Consider the following 19,984-nt stretch of genomic DNA (forward strand, 5'->3'; position numbering starts at 1 on the left):
CCTGATCATTAATTAGCAGATGCTACTCAGGCAAGAGAAGCGCCTTCTCGGGAAACTTCCCCCCGGGAAGCCCCTGCATCTGGCTGGGCAGCCCTTGGTCTTTCCTACAAAGTACAATGGCCTCTACACATTCTCTTCACCCCAGCTGTCCTGGAAAAGTGAGTATTTTGGAGTTTGTTAGAGGTAAATTTTATCCACCTTGTTTCCTAGGAAAGAAATTAGCATGTATGGAATTGATGGAACCAAGACAGCTACTTTTTTGTTTGTTTTGTTTTGTTTTAACAGTCTACAAATCAGAAATTGCAAACTCATGTCTTCAGAGACAAGACAGTTTCACATTAATAAGTGAGGCTACAGACATGACACAGTAGGGGTGGGAACTGGAATGAATGGGAAGGGAAGATATATACTTATAAACATAATTTTTTTAAAAAAGCTTGTGAAATAACAAGCAGTTTATAGGCTGCCAATTGTAACCTCAGGAGAATGAGGGGTGCAGTACCACACTAAGAGTCTGGACCTTAGTGATTCCTTCAGACTTGATGAGTTTCCTCCTAACTTTTATAATATTTTTTCGTTGCTATACTTGGGAAAGCCCAAGTGTTTGCTATAGATTTTAGCTTCTAGGGAGATCACTTCCTTTTACATCCAGAGAAAGGCAACAGGGACACCCTTCTGGGGGCGTGAAATAAAGGTGGTATGAGACTTTGTAAGGCCAGCCTTGTCTATATCATGAGAGCCTGCCCAGTGCTATTGCAGGACCTCATATCCCCAAACCAGAGGAACCAGAGCTGTAGGGAAAGGGAGGAAATTGTCATGCTCATGAGGCTAGAGGAATAGAGAAAAGGAAAAATAATAAGCAAATGGGGCCATCTCTTCTTTAAACCCCTTTTTTCCCATCCTCCCAGTTCTGTACAGCCTCTGTCTACTTGTTTTAGGGTAGGCATCACTTACACAATGACAGCCTTGATGTAAGCTACACAAGTTTCAGGGAGAAGATTCTACAGCAGGTTCAGAGCCCAGCAAGCTGCAGGGACCTTGTCCAAAGAGCCTCCAAACTTCCACAGCCCACAGCATCCCACAGGCCCGTAGTCCACTTCCTCCTCACTTGATATGTTATTAACTCTTGAGGAAATCTAGTTTGGAAGTTTTGTTTTTGAACTTTTTATTATGAAAATTTCTAACTATCAATAAAAGTATAGACTATAACACATGTCTCCATCCTCATTATCCAGTTTCAGTAACCACCAGCATTAAGCTGCTTCCTTCAACTTTCCCTCCCCTGTGTTGTGCTACAGCCTTTAGAGCAAATCCCAGATATGCTATTTCGCTTGGCTCCTGTGCAGTTCAAAAAGGGATGTTTTCAACAGAGCTACAGTGCCAGTATCACACTCAAGAAAACTAACAATAATCTCTATAACCTAATCCAGTTTGTAATGCAATTTACTTTTATCTAAAAAGTGTCTATATTGTTAGATATGTTCAAATCATGTCCAGAGATGGTCTACTATTTCAGTACGTCTCTTCCATTTGAAGTATATCAAAAAATTTTTAAACTTAGTGGAATTAGACTGTCTTCTGCAAACCTGCCTGTGAACAAGTAAATCTCTAACTCTACCAAAAACTAGCTGTTCTTCTCTTGGGTTTTCTTAGTACAGGGTCTCAGCAGTAAGCATTTAGCCCCTCAGCTTGTTGGAGGCAGGGGTCTGCTAACAAATTCTTTTTGGTACATGCAAGACCCTCCTACCTGCCTGCCTTCCCACACACATCATCATCACATCACTTCCTAGCATAAAAACTAGAACATTGATGATTATTGTTCATCTACTTACATGGTCCTTCCCAGTCCTGTCCCCTTGCATCCCCCAACCCAAGGTTATTATTATTAATATAAACCCCAATGTACAGTTTTGTAATATCAAACTATATTCCCTCATATTTTTTTTGCTTTCATTTTTTTGAGAGTGAGAGAAGGGAGAGAGAGAGAATTTTAACATTTATTTTTTAGTTATTGGCGGACACAACATCTTTGTTTTGTATGTGGTGCTGAGGATCGAACCCGGGCCACACGCATGCCAGGCGAGTGCACTACCGCTTGAGCCACATCCCCAGCCCCTGCTTTCATTTGTTTTAAGAATTACTTAAAAGGTTATATGTGATCTTCTGCAGTTTACCTATTTCATTCAGAATCATATTGCTAAGACTCATTTTGTTATATTATACAGCTATACAGCTCATATTCATTCATTTTGACTGCTGTGTAAGATTTCATTGTATAAAGAAGACACAGTGTCTTTGTTCACATCTCTAGCCATTCTTTCCTACCTGCCTTTTGGGGGAGAGGTGGATAGTAGAGTCTGTGTCTGTCCCATAGACGGGCATAGGGGTTTGTTTCTTGAATAGCCTGATATTTCTGTCCTAGGTACAATGTTGTTTTTAAGTATTTACTGAGTGTGCGCCGGGTCCAAGCTGAACTGCAGCACTGCTGGGCCCTACAAATGCAGCGTAAGCACCTCAAGTCCAACCAGACTGATGCGGTCAAGTGGCGCCTAAGAAATCACATGGCTTTCTTGGTAGATAATCTTCAGTACTATCTCCAGGTATGTTCTGGGGATTAGTAGAAGGAAGGGGTGTGAAAAGAAATCTAGAAGGTTGGCAGGAGACAGAGGAATTCTGTTTGGCAAAGTGCTTAGAGTTGGAAAAAGATCAGGGGTTTTATCACTAGGCAGGAGTCTTGAGGGCATTTTAGAGAAAATTGGAAATACACAGATAAAGGGGAATAAGGAATTAGGATCTTTATCAGCAAAGCATTAATTGTTTACTTGTCCTAGTGTTTGCTAGAACTTCTGGAATTCTCTAGAATTAAGTCAGTCAGTGGAGGGGATGTGTTGGGCCAGTGGAGAGTGGTCTAAGACATTGAGGGTGGTTAAGAATTACACAGATAACTTCCTACAAGGCTGGGCAATATCAGGGTGTCTTTGGTTAGCCTGAACATGGCTTTGTTAGAGGAAAGATGAGTGGGGGCAATGAATTTGTTTCTTCCGGTCAAGCATAGGACAGAATGAAATAAGGTGCTTAGAATGTGCAAGGTGCTAAAAATTGTGTAACTGTCTATCAGGTAGATGTGCTGGAGTCTCAGTTCTCACAGCTGCTTCATCAAATCAATTCTACTCGAGACTTTGAAAGCATCCGATTGGCTCACGACCACTTCCTAAGCAATTTGCTGGCTCAGTCCTTTATCTTATTGAAACCTGTAAGTAAGGCTGGTTGGTTTTCTTAGACTGCACTGACTGTTCTTTTAGATACTCTGCATTGACAGGATATAAAATTATCATTAAATACTTGTTCAACTCCATTTAACAACTTATAAAGCAAAACCAAAAGAGAATGTTAACAGGGAATTTAAATGTCTTTGAATTTCTGAAATGTGTATCATAGGATATGGTGAACAGCTATAGATAAAAGAATTATATATTTAACCCTTAGAAGGAGTTAAAGAAACTAAAAAATCCTTCTGACACTATAGAAAAACCAATAAAAAGAGATCATTTTCTTAGAAATCTGTTGGACCAGGATTAACCAGTTGTTTAAAAGTTGTATATAGAGTTCCTAGAGTGGGGTCCAGACACCAAGATTTTTTTTTGAAAGCTCATAGCTGATTTAATTCTAGGATTTAAAAAAAATAATAACCTCTTGTAGTTTCTAGCACAATGGTGACTGCTTTAACTGTGATGGGAGCTGGTTGAGTATACCACAGTACCAGTGCTATAGACTTCTTTTTGTTCTAGTATTTGGGATTTGAACTTTTGCAACACCAAGGAAAAATGAGTTATGTATATGCTACTCCAGAGGATTCCATGAATTAAAAACAATCAAAACCACTTGTTAGATAGACCCTGTTTATGCATGGCCTGGGTGCATCCTTGTGGAAAAGCAGACTATTAGAGCAAGTCATCATCATTAAATATTTATTGAGTGCTTACTATATGCAAGGCACTGGGAATACAAAGAGGTATAAGTCATGGCTCTGCCCTTAAGGAGCTCACAATCTAGTTGGAGAAACAAAACATATATTCATACAAAGATTGATAACAACACAAGTGGCCTGAACAATTGCCAAGTGAACAGTACAGATAATATAGCAGAGAAGTGAAAGCTCACTAAAGGCTACAATAGGGAAGAAGCACTTCACTGAGTGTGGGGCTTAAACTGATGTTACAGAGAAGAGTATCCCAGATACCAGGAACACCACAGCTCACAGGTAGGAACAGTTTCTAAGAAACTATGATTAATGTGGATAGAGTGAAAGTTTTGAGTAGGGTGGATTAAGAGAATAATGCAGGCAAGGTATGATTCTGTTTTGCACATGTTGCATTTGAGGGGCTAGCAGCCTTGCAAGTGGTTTTGTCTGTCCTGAGGTCAGATATGGGAGGTCAACTGTTAGACCATTTTTCCAAATTTTTTCACTTCACAGATGCATCTTCCTTTTTTCCTAATGCTAACTTGCTTTCCTGGGTAGGTGTTTCACTGCCTGAATGAAATCTTAGATCTCTGTCACAGTTTTTGTTCACTGGTCAGTCAGAACCTGGGCCCTCTAGATGAGCGTGGAGCTGCCCAGCTGAGCATTCTCGTGAAGGTGAGTCTGCTTCGCCATTGGAAGTGTACAGCCCTATCCAAAGGACAGAGGTGGTCTTGCCCAAGGAAAATTCATGATCTCTCCTCCAAGTTAATAAAGCATTTCCCCAATACATATACACAGAAATAACAAGATACAAAGATTAAAATGTTGGTATCAGTTGATTTTGAAGTAGATGATTAAAATGCCACCTCACAGTGTTCAGCCCTGAAGAATGTATCAGTCCACCTAATATACATTGGCATTGTGCTTTCTCACATCCTACATCCTTACTTCCTTGAGCTAATCTTCTGTCTCACTGAGATTATAATTATCTGCCTATAACAAAAAAAGAAAAATAAAAGTCTCCCAACTGCTGTACATGATAGAATTATATTCACTTGAAACTGGCTGCTAAATTCCTACTAGTGAGAAAGTACTTTCATAAAAAGTCATGAATTTTATGGACCAAATCATTTTAGGAGCTAACAGAAATGGGAGTATGGGGGCTGGGGATATAGCTCAGTTGGTAGAGTGCTTGCCTCATATGCACAAGGCCCTTGGTTCAATCCTCAGCACTTCAAAAAAAAAAAAAAAAAAAAAAAAAAAGCAATGGGAACCAGGTGATTCTGTGGAATTTTAAGCAAGGAACTCTCCTGCTCTAGGCCTCCACATGGAGAGCTGGTGAGTTTTAGGGGAATGCCAGCTTAAGTCCTCCTTTTTGCAGGGCTTTAGCCGCCAGTCTTCACTTCTATTCAAGATTCTCTCCAGTGTCCGGAATCATCAGATCAACTCAGATTTGGCTCAACTACTGTTACGACTAGATTATAACAAATACTACACCCAGGCTGGCGGAACTCTGGGCAGGTAGGGACAACCCTTGGGAAACTGTGTGTGTGTGTGTGTGTGTGTGTGTGTGTGTGTGTGTTGCTATTTAATGAGTTGCATAATTCCAGAACTGAATTGAAGGAAGACTTTAGCCATCATTTGATCCCAAATACCCTCATTCTATAAACAAGGCTCAGAGATACAGGTATGTGTCTGACCATCTTTAATTATTTTAATGAAGATTATTTTCCAGTAAAAAATCATCATCATAGGAAAATACTGAAACACCTGATAGTGAGAGGGGTTTGAAGTCCTTTGCAAGGTTGTGGATTGCTGAGCTGGAAGGAAGTATGCCTTCTACTCCCAGCTGTGATACACGCTACCTTTGTAGCAAAGGCATTGTGCTTTGCTGGTCCCTAGCTTCTAATTCTGTGAAAGGACAGGACCACCCCTTCTCACTGAAGTTTTTTTTTAATCTAATAGTGAGATCCACTGGTATTTGGCTTCTCAAGTCTGTGTTGTTTCCATTCAGAAAAGAACTTCATTGCCTTTCTTTCTCACTAAAATGCCTCAGAGCAGATTTTTTCTTAAGTGGTTTTATCAGTAGTCAGACTCTTGAGTGTTAAGATGACATTATCTTAACACTGATTTGTATTTCCTTGAAGATGATCTTAGGAAAGCATGGTATTTAATGAGGCTCTTTTTTCTTTTGTAGTTTCGGGATGTGAAAACTACTGGTTCATAAGCCGAAATAACAGTTATTCTCACCACATTCTCAAGTCTGTTACCGAAGATTCATCCTATTCTCTAGCCATTCATCAAATATCTGCAGCCTAGTAAGAGGGCTTTACCTTTTCTCTTAGAAATAATCCAAAGGTAGAAGTCCTTCCCATCATTCCCATTTGGAATGTGACTGCCCACACCAAGGAGAACCTGTGGAGTCAGCTGTCCCTCTGCTACCATACAAGGCTCCCATCCTTTACACTAAGAGCATCTGCTAGGCATGTTCATTATTTATAATAATCAGTTTTTTATGGGGCATTTACCATGTGCCTAGGTTCTATTCAAGGTGTGGGAAATACAGTAGTAAATGACAAAGATCAGAAGTTTCTTTGTGTGTGGGGGGGGGAGGGGGGATTATATGTAAAAAAGGAATGTTTACAAACAGGTCAACTGCTGGATGTTACCAGCAAGTAAGAAATACAAAGGTGAGAAAGACTTTCCTTCTCCCTGTATCAAGTAACATGCCTACACAGATTTCTTTCCTCCTTTAAAATTTATGAGCCTTCCAGCCTTAAGGATCTTCAAACCTGTGAATCTTAAGAATTTTGCAAGTGGCAATTCTAGCTAGTAACAATATATTTAAAGTATTTTTCCACCAATGAAAAAGATCTTTTAAGAGAAAATCGGGGTCAAATTGTTACTGGAAATTATGGCCAGTTATTCTACCTTGTGACAAGTGACAGGAATTAAAGTTCCCCTGATATGACCCAATCATCATGGATAATCATTAATGTTGGTATCAGTGTGAATAAAGTAAATATTCACTTAACATCTCCCTCCAAAATGGGAAAAAGTGTGGTGTTCTGGTCTCATTTGCAGAACTGAATCTGGTCTTCATCTCTGCCTCTTCCACCATGTTATAATTCCCTTAGTCTGTGCAGTGGTCAGCTAGAAATGATCCCTCCTTCCATCCCTTCTTCCCTCTGCTGCCTCTAGAGCAGGGGTTGGCAAACTCTGGCTTACTGCTTGTTTTTGTAAATGTAGTTTTGTTTTTATTTTAAACAGTCACACTTATTTGTTTACCTATCGCCTACAATTGCACTCATCTTCTCACAGCAGAGGTGAGTAGTCCTGAGAGACCAGATGGCCCAAAAAGCCTAGGAATTGTTCCTGTTTGGCTCCCTATAGAAAATGTGTTGGGCTCTGTTTAGAGAACAAGAGTACATGAACAGGGATGATGCTAGGGACAGGGAAGATAGAGCTTCTAGCAATTGTGACAATAATAATATATTGGACCTCCCACTAGAGTTTTCAATATTTTATCTTACAGAAAGTCATCCCATCAAGCTTATTATGGTCACTGACCACTCAGTTCTTTTCAGGTCAGGGGAATACCCATAGGTCCGCTGTCAGTGAGCTCAGCTGTGTGTGTGGAGAGAAACTTTAACAGTCAAAAACTTACAGTCTCTCCTCTTCCACTCAACTTTTGGCATATTAACCTGTTCTCTGACCTACCTTATAATTGAGTTTTTGGAAACATAACAGTTTGGACAGCCTGGGATAACTTTTTGATAATGATGCCTCAAAATTTTCCTTAAACTCTTAAATTTTTATCTTCCTTGGTTAGCTGTCCTAAAGTGAGCAAACCTAAAAACCTCCAAAGATAACTATGTTTGTCTTGTTAATTCTGAGATTAGGCTCAAAGACACAGATGAAGAAATCCCAATTACTACAACCAAAGAGATTCAACATTTATTTTATCATAAAAGTCCAGCAAATAAAACTATATACAAGATCCATGCAAAGAATCCAGTTACACACAAGACACATTTAAAACCTGGTTAAAACACAATCTCCACAATAGCAGGGAATAAAACCAGTAAGACCAAGTATCTTTAGTGAGAAACATAATCGTGTTTATATTTTGGATGCTGCTTGAATCCAATTCTTTCCCCAACAATGAGGCACTGGATCACCCACTCTTGGGACACCACAGGCAGCTGTAATGCTTCAGCACACTTCAGCACCGAAGCTGGGCATGAGAGGTCTGTCACCACCACATCAAATACCCCTAAAGCAATATCTGCAAGGAGTAGGGGAAAGTGAATGAGGAAAGGATGCCAATTTAGTCCTCCATTAAAAAGACAGATGTAGGGGGCTGGGGATACGGCTCAAGCAGTAACGCGCTCGCCTATCATGCACAGGCACTAGGTTCAATCCTCAGCACCACATAAAAATAAAATAAAGATGTTTCCACTGAAAACTGAAAAATAAATATTAAAAAAAAAAACTCTCTTAAAAAAAAAATTTTAAAAAGACAGACGTGGGCTGGGGTTGTGGCTCAGTGGTAGACCACTTGTCTAAGAATGTGTGAAGCACTGGGTTCAATTCCCAGCACCACATATAAATAAATAAAATAAAGGTCCATCAACAACAGAAAAAAATAATGTATAGTCTACCCAAACTGTAAAGCCCTATTATGTCAAACAATCCTGATCACAACCAAAAACATATGCTGACATTGTAGAAATGTTTTAACAAATATACTACTGGAAACAGAAGCGTGAACAGCTCAGTGCTTCACTTATGTTGACACACCTTTTCTTCTCTTAGAAATATGGATAAGGTAAAGCCAGGTGTGGTGGCACATGCCTGTAATCCCACTGGCTCAGGAGGCTGAGACAGGAGACTCACAAGTTCAAAGCCAGCCTCAGCAATGGTGAAGTGCTAAGTAACTCAGTGAGACCTTGTCTCTAACAAAATTCAAAATGGGGCTGGGGATGTGGTCAGAGGTTGAGTGCCCTGAGTTCAATCCCCAGTACCAAAAAAGAAAAAAAAAAAAAAAAGGATGAGGTGAAATTATCAAAACTGAGATTACACCACAGGCCCAACAGATAGTGGGGTACTTGGAACAATAATAAAACACACACACACTTTCTGGTACCTTTGTTATGGGCACTTGAATGGTGCTGCTTCACAGAGGCTGCCCCTCCAGTCATGAGGATCTCAGACCAGAGCTCCAGGAAGTTCTGCTGTTGATCTGATACCAAGAGTACCTTGAGATTCTGGAAAGGGTTTTCACGTGGTTGCCTATGAAGGATTCAGAGAGAGCAAGCCCTTTGGAATTGGAAAGGATCTTAGCCTGACAGATAATGACCACAAACAGCCATTCTGCAAAGAAACTCGGGTACATCTGAATTCTTTCAAAACAGCCCTGTACTAAGGCACCCCCTTCTCTTCCCTTCCCTTCCCTTCCCTTCCCTCTTGGTGAATTATGTGTATTCTCTAGGATCCCTGGCCTTCTGATCCTACCCTTCTGACTACCATGTTTTGTTTTGTTTTTTAAGTGCTTACTTTAAACTTTGTTCCCTGACCTTATAGGTTAGGAATATTGAACCTACATATAAATTCTCACACATGTTCAAAGGGCTCCTAGCCAATATGGAACTAAGCTTTGGAAACAAAGCTAGATGAGCTGGTGAAGTCATTTCACATCCAAATTCTGTAATTTATTCTACAGACATTCCAGTTTCTAAAAACGTTTATTCTCTCACCTAGATTCTTCCAAAAGCTTGCTGTCTTCCTATCTCTTCAGCTCTGGATGGGCTCTCAAATACTCACCAATCCAGAATTTTTTGCTCCTCAAGGCTGTACCCAGCTGGCAGCAGATAATTACGGTAGTTCTGAAGCTGGTTGGCATGGCAACTGTCATGGACCCAGACATGAGACACACAAGGAATCCCGCTGGCAAGGCACAGAAAGTACTTCCGGGTTCGACAATGTTGATCCGCAATTAGGAGACACTGGTAGGCTGTGTTACACTGGAAGGAACAGAACAATCAATAGATCTGGCAATGTCTATGGAAAGATCTTCACTCTAATAAGCTATGGAGAAGAGCTTGGAAGACTTTCCGATTCTTCCAAAATATGATTTAGTCTGTCCTTGTGACTGAGGCCACTTTTCTCAAAAACTCAAAATGCTTCCCTAAACATTCTCCCTGACTCTCATCTGAGGACCTAAGTCCTTTTAGGAACAACCAAAACCCATGTATTTGATAGATAAATATTTTATTTTATCTGTGTGTGTGTGTAATATATATTTGTGTATATATATGTTATATATATGTAACATATATATAACATGTATGTGTGTGTGTTACATATTTATTTAGTTGTAGTTGGACACAATACATTTATTTTATTTATTTATTTTATGTGGTGCTGAGGATTGAACCCAGGGCCTTGCATATGCTAGGCAAGCGCTCTACCCCTGAGCCACAACCCCAGCCCCTGTATTTGTCCTTTTAAGGTAAGAATCAACAACATGAAAGGGATTTCTATTAAACATACATTTCAATATGCTTTATCCCAGAAGAAGAACCAGAGCCATTAACTAATCCAACTTCTATACATTTCCTTATACAGAATAAAAACTAAACTTTATGCAATGACATTTTTTTCCCACTTTTTGGGTACTGGGGTTGAACCCAGGGCACTCTACTACTGAGCTATATTCCTAGCTCTTTTTTTATTTTGAGACATGTCTCACTAAGTTGTTCAGGTTGGTCTTGAACTTGCAATCACCCTGCCTCAACTTCTAAATTGGTGGGATTACAAGCGTTTTACCACTGCATCTGGTTCATGCAACGTTTTGACAGTTTCCCAGTTCCTGAAATCTGTCTATTTTAATCTAACCTCCTGGACCCTCTCGGGCCTTTTCTCAGTAAAGAAAGCAGACTTTCATTATTGCCACACTGGACAGCTACACAAAAAGACTCCTCACCTGGGCTTCATTGAAATCTTCAAGGATATAGCCAGCTCCTGCTCGAAGCTGGGATTCTGTGTACTGCTTGTTGAAAGGAGGAATTTCTAAAAATTCTATATAAAAAAACAGATAACCAAGGTAATAGTTACTGAATTGACTGGTTTCTTATTTACTACTTTATGCCTGCTTCTGACTGCCTCATTTTCTACTCCCCAGCTATCTCCATAGTAGTGTGTCCCCAAAAACAGGTTAAGGGCTGTTTCATGAGTCAAAAAGAAATCTGTCTTGAGGCCTATAAAATGCTGCCAAAAAGAAGGGACAAGAGCAGGAGGGAGTGGGAAAAGGAGGAATGGAGGTAGGTCCTAGACCTAAAATCATCAAAGGTTCCTGGACACTAAGATTTGGATCAGGGACTATTCATGGAAATAGACAATGTAACCATTTCCCAAGTGACTTATTCTAATTTGAATAACCGTACCATCAGAAAGTTGTCCTTAAGTCTACCCTAAATCTTTCTTGTGGCAAACTACACCCACTTCTAGTTCTGCCTTCTGTGGAGATAAATAGCTGATTATCTTTTTTTGTATAAAATAAAGCCTTCAAATTCCCACTTCATTAGCCTTTTTTACCCCCTGTACACTAAAACTTTGGTAAACCAGAATGCACAAAGAAATTATGGTTTTAAAATTTTAACTGATTAAGTGAAGATTAATCAGAAAATCCTGTTTCAACCTTTTCATGGAAAACTATCTACCTTTGATGATCTTGAAGTACCTCAGGACACTGAACATCAATGACTGCTCTACAGTCTTGAGGGTGAAGTAGAAGATATGAGAGATGAGGCTGAAGCTGTAATGACCCTAGGCAATTAGAAATTGCTTCTTTTGAGCAAATATCTAATTTGAGCTTGTTTTCTTGCCATCTGCTCCTCTCATATATAATAACACATTAAAAAAAGAAAAGAAAAGAAAAGCAAGACATTAGAGATTTTAGTTAATTAGGATTTCTGGGAAATTAAGTGCTAATTAACTGAATTTTATCACAAATAAAAAATCCAACCCAATGCATAAAGTTCAATGCCAGGATCACTCCCTTTCCCCCTTGTCCCCAGTAGTAAAACCTGGTAGAGCAGACCCCTTGTAGAGATGCCCTTTGGAGACCTCCCTGCCTGCTGGAGCTGCTCAGGTGGTGGTGATGGCCCATCCCAGATCTCTGCATCTTTGTTTAGATGTGACAGAACATTCTGTTCACTTTCACTGCTTTTTTCTTGATTCCACATTGTATACATTCTTTTCAAAATGAAAACCCAAACTAGAAACTAAATGGTTATAAGAAATTCAGAACACAGCTTTGTCATAGCATCCTTTTGCTAATGTATTATGTCACAATCTTTAGCACCAAGACACTGAGTCTCTGCTGACACTTTTCATGGTCCTTGACTCGAGATTCTCAAGACTTCTTTTTATATCTGATTCCAGTCCTGACCCATTTAGATTTTAATCCCCCTTAACAGTTTCTTATATTTGTATGATCAGTATTCCCTGTTTAAGCAGTCCATTTCTCCAATTCTTCTCAACTTTAATATGGACTCAGTTTACTTTTAAGGTAAGAGGGCTCTGTCCAACTTGAGACTAAAATGAAGAGGATCTCAATTCCACTATGTAGAACGAAGATAAGACTACAAAATAAACTCAACTCTACAGTCAATGTCTGTGTTTGATGATCCTTGATGATATGCCATCTAACAAAACCAAGGGCCATATTCCTAACTCATTAATAACGTTTCATAAGATGAACTTAAATATTTTACCAACTTCCTGTTATAAACTGGCATCAAATAATTTCTGTTTATCTATAAAATCTATCACACATAGTTTCTTGAAAACTTTTAATTCAGCAGAGAATGTTTTTTCTTTTTCCTTTTTTCTTTGTGGTAGATGGTATGGAACGTGGGCCTCACACATGCAAGGCAAGTGCTCTACCACTGAGCTATATCCCCACCTTTTTATTTTATTTTTTGAGACAGGGTCTTGCTAAGTTGCCTACACTGGCCTCCAACTTGATACACTCCTGCCCCAGCCTCCCAAGTAGCTGGGATTACAGGTGTGTGCCACCTGCAATAGCTATACTAAAATGATCCTTTGCTATCTTCAGCCTTCTTGAGATAAAGGTAACCTTAAGCATTCTCATTTGCAAAAAAAAATCAAGGATTCTGGTGCTCTTGGGAAAAGTATGAAGGAACCAACATAAAACTGATGCATAAAATAACTGTATTTTCTAAGTAAAAAATAAAAACCTTCAAATTCCTCTTCACTTAAGTTTTTGTTGAGTAGTTTGTTAGGTCTCAACACAGGCATACAGAGTTTTAGGGAACTGAAGAAACAGCCTGATCTCATACCAAAGTTAGTCTTTTTGACTATGCTGTGCCAAGTAACAAAACATCTGTAGTATAATCTTGTAAAGTGCTACTTTAGAAAAGGGCTTAGAAGACAACATTGTTTTAATTCCAGGACACACCTTTACACAGAATCCTCAAGGGACTCCCCAAATATCTGATCAATGTTTGTGATCAAAGTAAAACTAAATTCTTGGCTAGGAAACTCCTCACATGCCTTGTTTATCTCCCATAAGGTAAATATCTGAATTCTGTAAGACAAACTAGGCTTCACACACACGGGACACTTGAAAATCCCATACATTAATTATACGTGTTCCCACAACCCAACTTCCCTGCTCCAGAGCATCTCTATCTACAGCCTCTCTGTGCACCTTCCAAATAGCATAAATCCTAATTTCAACTTTCTGATCACTCTTCCCATGTCCTTGTCCACATGGCTGCAGTTGGTGAGAAGTTTTGGCAAATTAGGAAAGTCATCTACACACCTGAAATGCCAATAATCACAGATCTTTAATGTTGTTTTATTTCAACCACATTCCCTAATTTCAACTCTTGTAAGACTCAACATTAGGGCTCTGACTTGTAAAACCATCATTCTGTCTAGTCCTTTAGCCTTGACAGACACATTTGGATACTACTGTCAGTTACTTACAGTAGAGTACACACTTGTATCTGTTCATTCTCTCATAGATCACATATTTGTCAGAATACTGAAATAAATTTTACCTCTCCTCTTTTCAACCTTCACCCAAAACACAAAGTGACAACTATATAAATTTAGTTTACAGTCAAATAAAAATACGAGAGCTAAAAAAAGCCTAGAAGCTATTTCTCTCAAATTATCCCGGGCACTGGGCAGCACACACACTCCCAGTCTTAAACTTAGACCTCAAGAGAATAAGACTCACCAATTTGAGTTTCCTCTAGAAATTGTTCCTAGAACACAAATAGAAAAGATGGTAGGGCATTCAAGACTGACTTGGATGGCAGCAGGACGGTAAAGTGACCACTTGGTTCTAATTCCAAGTCTGCCATCATTATAGACAAAATACAATTATTTAACCTCTTTCAGCTTGTTTCCTTATATGTAAAACAGATGACAAAAAAATCTATCACCCATCTGTTTACCAGGATTCTTTTGAGGAACCATTCACTGAGAGGAATTCTGTGGAAACTATAAACCAAGAAGCAGGACACAAATTAATTTTCAGTTCCTTATCCAAGATCCTAATTGCCACTTGCCCAGCCCCTGCCATGCCTCAGTAGGGGACCAACCAGCACACAAAGTGAATGAAAATGAAGAAAACATTCAAGTCAGAGTCCCTAGGGCTTTCTAGGGCCTTACCCTCTTCTTCCTCACTGCTTCCTGTAGGACCATCTGATAATTTGGAGCGGCTGGCCAACTTGTCACTGGTTGTGGCCATGGTGAGGAGAAAGGCATAGCCCAAAAACAAGCTTTTGTTGAGGGGTAAAGGTCCTCTCTGCTCTTCCAGGGCAGAAGGTTCACCTGTGTTGTCTCCACTCTCACAGGGGCTCATAAACTCTCCTGCCCCCACTGCACCTGGAAAAGGGCACAGGTATTAGGTGATATAAAGGCCCTAGCACCAAGCATGATCTAATGGGTAGGCCATAACCTAAAGAATGTTTCTGAGTTATGACCCAAAGACTGTTACTACAGCTAAGCACTCTAAATGGCCAACAACATAGGATCAAATTACAATGAAGAGAAATTTACAGTTAAATTTTACATAGCCATGACAATGTATAGTACATTGTTTTTGTAAGTGAAAATCGCTAGTATGTTTTTATGTATCCAAACCATACATTTTGGCCATCTGAAGTTAAGAGGTGGTTCTAATAGAAACAAGGAGTTGTAAGAGTGAAAAGCAGAAGTCTTCAGCCCACTTTCATTGCCCAGTGCTCTGACTTCCCCCAGGATATGTGATATTTTGAAGCAGCCTTTAAAAAAAAGGGTTTTTTTATTACCAAGAACAGTGCCCAGAAATTCTCCCACGCCCCCATATCTGACCCTTACCAGAATGGTGCAGAAAATACTTGATAGTAAAGTGCTTTTACATGTAGATGAAGCCACATAAAAATGCTCTGTCTTAACTCCTAGTTTCCAACACCTGGGTATGTTAAGTGAACCAGTCAGTCTAGGACTCCCAGAACACCCATGCTATAAAGTGCCCCAGTCGAGTCCTTGAGAAGAAAGCAGATACCTGACCTGGAGAAGTTGAATCACAGGTTTGCTAGGAGGCTAAGATGACAGACAGGTCATGCATGCCTCCCTAAAATAAAACCAGCAGCAAGAGAACAGTCTCAGAGGCAATATGATATCATATGTACTAGGCTGGACTCTGAAATCAAGGCTGCCTGAGTTTGAATCCTGGTTTACTTTGGGAAAACTAGCCAACTTTTCTGTGCCTCAGATTCTTCAACTGAAAAACAAATTCTAGCACCTATATTTCAAAAGATTACACCTGAGGAAATACATGGGAAGCAGGCTCCATGTCTCACACAGTAAATATTCAATAAAAGTTAGCTGATGATGCTGTTGTTTTTAAATACCTCAAAACACAGTAGTGGTGCTAGACAGACAAGGAGATAACACAAAACAAACACACAGGAAACAAAAGGAGTTCTGCTGCCTGGACATGGTAACAACTAGCAGAATTTCATGAGTGCACTAGCATGAGAATACCATCAGGGCAGATTGAGGACTTGTTTCCAAAATTATTTCACAGGTCTCAGCCAGCCATTGCAGAGACTCAATAAACAACATATGGATTGAACTCCTCTCAACACTGAACATAAGCTACTACAAAGGGGTTGCTTAGAGGAAAGTAGGCAGAACAGAGACACAGGCTGAGGTAAACCTTCAATATGAAGTCTGAGAAAGTCTGAGCAGCAGAGATGGGAGGAGAATTCCTAGGAGGCAGAAGATGATGCAAAGAAAGAGATCTCACCTGATTTGATTCTGCTTAAAATTCAGTATTCCTTTCCCTTCAAGAACCCAAACATGAGTCAATGAATGTTTGTTATCAAGTCCTCCCCTCCTATTTAACCCCACTTGAACTCTGTTGAGTATAAGGGGACAGGGGATGCAGTTAACTACCTCTAGTACCACATATAGGCTTATGGGACCCAACTACTATAACTAGGACAGAAGTGCCGTTGCCAGGTATTAGGCTACATCTCTTCAGCACCAGATTTGGCATTCTGCCATCATCTGCTGAGGGAAATGAGACAAAATGGAGCGCTCACCAGGTTTTACAGTGGTGGACTTGCGGCCTCGCTTGGCAGGAGACCGTTCTTCTTCAGAAGTGATAAGTTTTCTTTTGCCTGAGGGAACACCCATGGAGGCACGAGGACTTTCTGTGATCTTACGGGTAGGGGTTGTGCTGCTGCTGCTGGAGGCAGTGGGAGTAGCTGGAGAGCTGATGTTACTGCGCCGTTTCCGCTTACCTTCCACCAAATTGTCTACAGAGGATAAGCCAAAGATCAGTGGTCTAGGCCTGAATTCCAAGAACCTGAGAAGAACCTGGTTTAGATGCCAAAGTGCCTTTTCCCCACCTCCAAAAGAGGCAGGAAGCCTCTTTTTTAAGGCCATCTTATTTCCTGTTCAGTCTTTGTCATGACTGAGATGTGTTTCATCCCCTATACAACTGGGGAGACCAGAAAAACCTAAGGACTATTTGGTACTAGGAAGGAAACAAATGAGGGAATAGTTCTCCAGGAAATGAGAGCTCATCACCATCTAATAAGCCACATACTGAAAGAAGTTAAGGAAACACTGCTGAAGGCTCTAAACCACTCCTCCCTCTTTAAGCAGTGCAAAGGTCCCACAGGCAGTTGTTCAAAAAGCAAAGGCCTTACCTAAACTGATGTCTGCTGCCTTTGTGAGAGGTGTCACTGCCTCGTATGGGCCAAGTCCATATTGCTCTCTAAGCCTGTTTCCTTGCTCCAAGGACAGGATGACAGCCATTCGCTTATACCACTTCCTTTGGCCTTCTTTTTCAATGCTGTAGTACAGCTCCCCAGACTCCTTCCTATGCCCTTTCACCACTCCTGGAGGGTAAAAACATAAAAGAAGCCTAATGTTGTTTTGAGCTGCTTAGCACCCTCTCAAAAGGCAAGGCAGGCCTGAGTCAGGGAACTCAGAGATCCAATAGTGACTCAATGTTAAGATTTAACAGAATTCCAGTTGTGAATTCCAAACAGTAACACTTAGGACATACTTAGCTACTACTATAGGATTAAGAAAAATTTCAGTTATGAAATAAACTGAAGCTTCTCGAGGCCACTATTATGGATTGTTAGTGGTTCAAATGGTTCCCTTCAAGTGAAATGGCATGTGGTTTCTTAACAATTCCATTATAACTTACTAAACCTTTCCATTATGGTTTCTTTGGAAGCTGAGTGGTTACATCTTATGTTAAGCTGCAGATGAAAAGTAAGCTTTGCAGTGGTGAAGGCCTATAATCCCAGTGACTAGGGAGGCCGAGACAGGAGGATCACAAGTTTAAAGCCAGCCTCAGCAACTTAGCAAGGACCTAATAAGCAATTTAGAGAGAGAGTATTAAAATAAAAAATAAAAAGGATTGGAGATATAGCTCAGTGAATAAGCACCCTTGGATTCAATCTACAGTACAAGAAAAAGAAAACAGAAAAATGACATTGTTGTAAAAAAAGCATGTATAAGTGTGTGTTTGCTGTGTAGCAAAATCAGAATAGAGATACAGAGTAAAGAAAAGAAAAAAGTAAATCCTCTTTCTTCTACCTAAGTTTTCCTCCCCGTTACCTACTTTCCTGTTCTTGCTCTGATTCAGAACCTGAATATAAGGTCCTTAGGTTTGGGGTACACAATATGGGGCATAAAAGGAAAATGGACTAGAATTCAAGCAGACCTGAGCCTAGGTCTAATTTTGCTGTGTGATTTTAGGTAAGGCCTATTTCCAATTATGTGACAAATACCTCTTCCCCTCTATCAATCAACAATCTACAGCATATACATACCACATATAAAACAAAAACAAGGCATTATTGAGCCAGGTGTGGTAGTACAAGCCTGTAACCCCAGCTACTCAGGAGGCTGAGGCAGAAGGATTTTAAGTTCCAAGCCAGCCTCAGTACTTAGCTAGGCCCTGGCTTAAAATTTAAAAAGAAAAAAAAAAGGGGGATGAGAACATGGCTCAGTGGTAAAGTGCCCCCGGATTCAATCTCCAGTACAAAAGACAAAAAAAAAAAAAAACCCAAGGACTTACTGTTAACATTTTTCACTCCTATAAATAATTTTTTTCTCTCCTATTAACTTGTGTTTAAGAAACCCAGAATCTCACCAAGGAAAAAAGTACAGAGAAGAAAGCAGGCCTTGGTTCTTTCCTATCTGTTCCACAGAATCATTCCCCTTGTTTATTCATCTCCTAGCTTCAATCTCTATCACCAAACTAAGTCACAGAGATCAACTCAAAAAGACAAAGAAGCCCAAGGCCAAAAATACATTTAACACTAATGGAGAACTACTACTACTAGAAGCAATCTAGTGTTGACAACAGAAGACAGACTCAATAAATGGAACAGAGTCCCTACCCCTTACTGCCATTATTCACCCTGGATACTAAATTGTCTTTGTCTTAAAAGGGCCAAAAGTGAGCTCCTAACAGGGGCTTTGTCCTTCAAAGAACAAAAATGCATTTGATCCATACTGTGAATCAAAGATCATAAAAGACCCCCAATCTATGTGATGCTCCTAATTGATGCCTCATACAGCTGATGATGTTATCCAAAATTAACACAAATAAAGGGCCAAACAGCAAATACTCAGGGAATTCCAAATATGAGAGAGCTCGGAAGACTGCAACAGAAAGACAGCTTTCCCCATTATATCCCAATCCATGTCAAGAAAATCCTCAGTCAGGATGTTTTTAAATGAAAAAAAAAAAAAAAAAAATCCCCAAATTAGTTCAGAGAAGCCAATATATTCAAAACTTAGCTCGTGAAATAGTTAACACACACTCAAATCCCTCACCATCAATAATACTGGCTTCTACAAAAATAAGAAGCAGCACCATTCTTCAAAAACCAAACAGCAGTTGAAGTCAAGCATGCAAACGAAGCACTAACAACTTCTTCCTGTGTTAAAAGATCTGAATGTACTTGCCACACTCACCTACCAAGTTCCTATCAAAACAAGTAGCAAGTTTAAAAGTCAGTGGTGAAAGAACAGAATATGGAAATGAAAAACACTAATACTGAAAGTGCAGAACTCTGACAAATGTCACCATAACCAGTGATAAAGATTAACATCACCAGTGATGTCATATATCTCCCTTGGCTCCCATATGATATGGTGAAAGGGTACTTAAGCTCTTTAACATTCTTATAAAAAACCCGTAACTAAGCAAGGTATCATAGTGTGTTGTCTATAATCCCAGTGTCCCAGAAGGCTGAAACAGGAGGATCACCAGTTCAAGGCCAACACTGGCAACTTAGCAAGGCCTCAATAACTTAGAAAGACCTTGTCTCCAAATAAATAAAAAAATAAAAAGGACTGGGGATGTAACTGAGTGGTAAAGTGCCTGGGTTCAATTCCCAGTACCAAAATAAACAAACAAAAAAAAACCTATAACTCCAGGCTAATGAGAAAATATCA

The 19,984-nt window shown here is 39.8% G+C and overlaps 2 protein-coding genes across 9 annotated transcripts in view; one reads left to right on the forward strand and one right to left on the reverse strand.

Moving 5' to 3' along the window:
* Positions 1-6,995, forward strand: part of Tubgcp4 (tubulin gamma complex component 4) — a 54,338-nt gene extending 47,343 nt beyond the window's left edge. Inside the window, exons 13-18 of one of the 2 annotated variants that reach the window (XM_076850669.2) lie at positions 17-158; positions 2,423-2,600; positions 3,119-3,253; positions 4,520-4,636; positions 5,343-5,482; positions 6,159-6,995. In XM_076850669.2, the coding sequence (XP_076706784.1) occupies positions 17-158; positions 2,423-2,600; positions 3,119-3,253; positions 4,520-4,636; positions 5,343-5,482; positions 6,159-6,171 (725 nt within the window). In that variant the 3' untranslated portion in view covers positions 6,172-6,995. The remainder of the gene's footprint in view (positions 1-16; positions 159-2,422; positions 2,601-3,118; positions 3,254-4,519; positions 4,637-5,342; positions 5,483-6,158) is intronic. The other variant, XM_076850670.2, reaches the window with a different exon arrangement.
* The window catches only part of Tp53bp1 (tumor protein p53 binding protein 1), an 85,950-nt gene continuing 69,935 nt past the window's right edge, over positions 3,970-19,984 (reverse strand). For 6 of the 7 annotated variants that reach the window (XM_076850648.2, XM_076850650.2, XM_076850647.2 and 3 more), the window contains 7 exons: positions 17,209-17,400; positions 16,597-16,812; positions 14,675-14,890; positions 10,950-11,044; positions 9,788-9,987; positions 9,111-9,256; positions 3,970-8,249 (listed from right to left, as the gene is read on the reverse strand). In XM_076850648.2, the coding sequence (XP_076706763.2) occupies positions 8,062-8,249; positions 9,111-9,256; positions 9,788-9,987; positions 10,950-11,044; positions 14,675-14,890; positions 16,597-16,812; positions 17,209-17,400 (1,253 nt within the window). In that variant the 3' untranslated portion in view covers positions 3,970-8,061. Of the gene's footprint in view, positions 8,250-9,110; positions 9,257-9,720; positions 9,988-10,949; positions 11,045-14,674; positions 14,891-16,596; positions 16,813-17,208; positions 17,401-19,984 lie in introns of those variants that run through there. The other variant, XR_013090766.2, reaches the window with a different exon arrangement.

Source organism: Callospermophilus lateralis, chromosome 3 (genome assembly GCF_048772815.1).
Source record: "Callospermophilus lateralis isolate mCalLat2 chromosome 3, mCalLat2.hap1, whole genome shotgun sequence".
In the NCBI taxonomy this organism is placed as follows: domain Eukaryota; kingdom Metazoa; phylum Chordata; class Mammalia; order Rodentia; family Sciuridae; genus Callospermophilus; species Callospermophilus lateralis.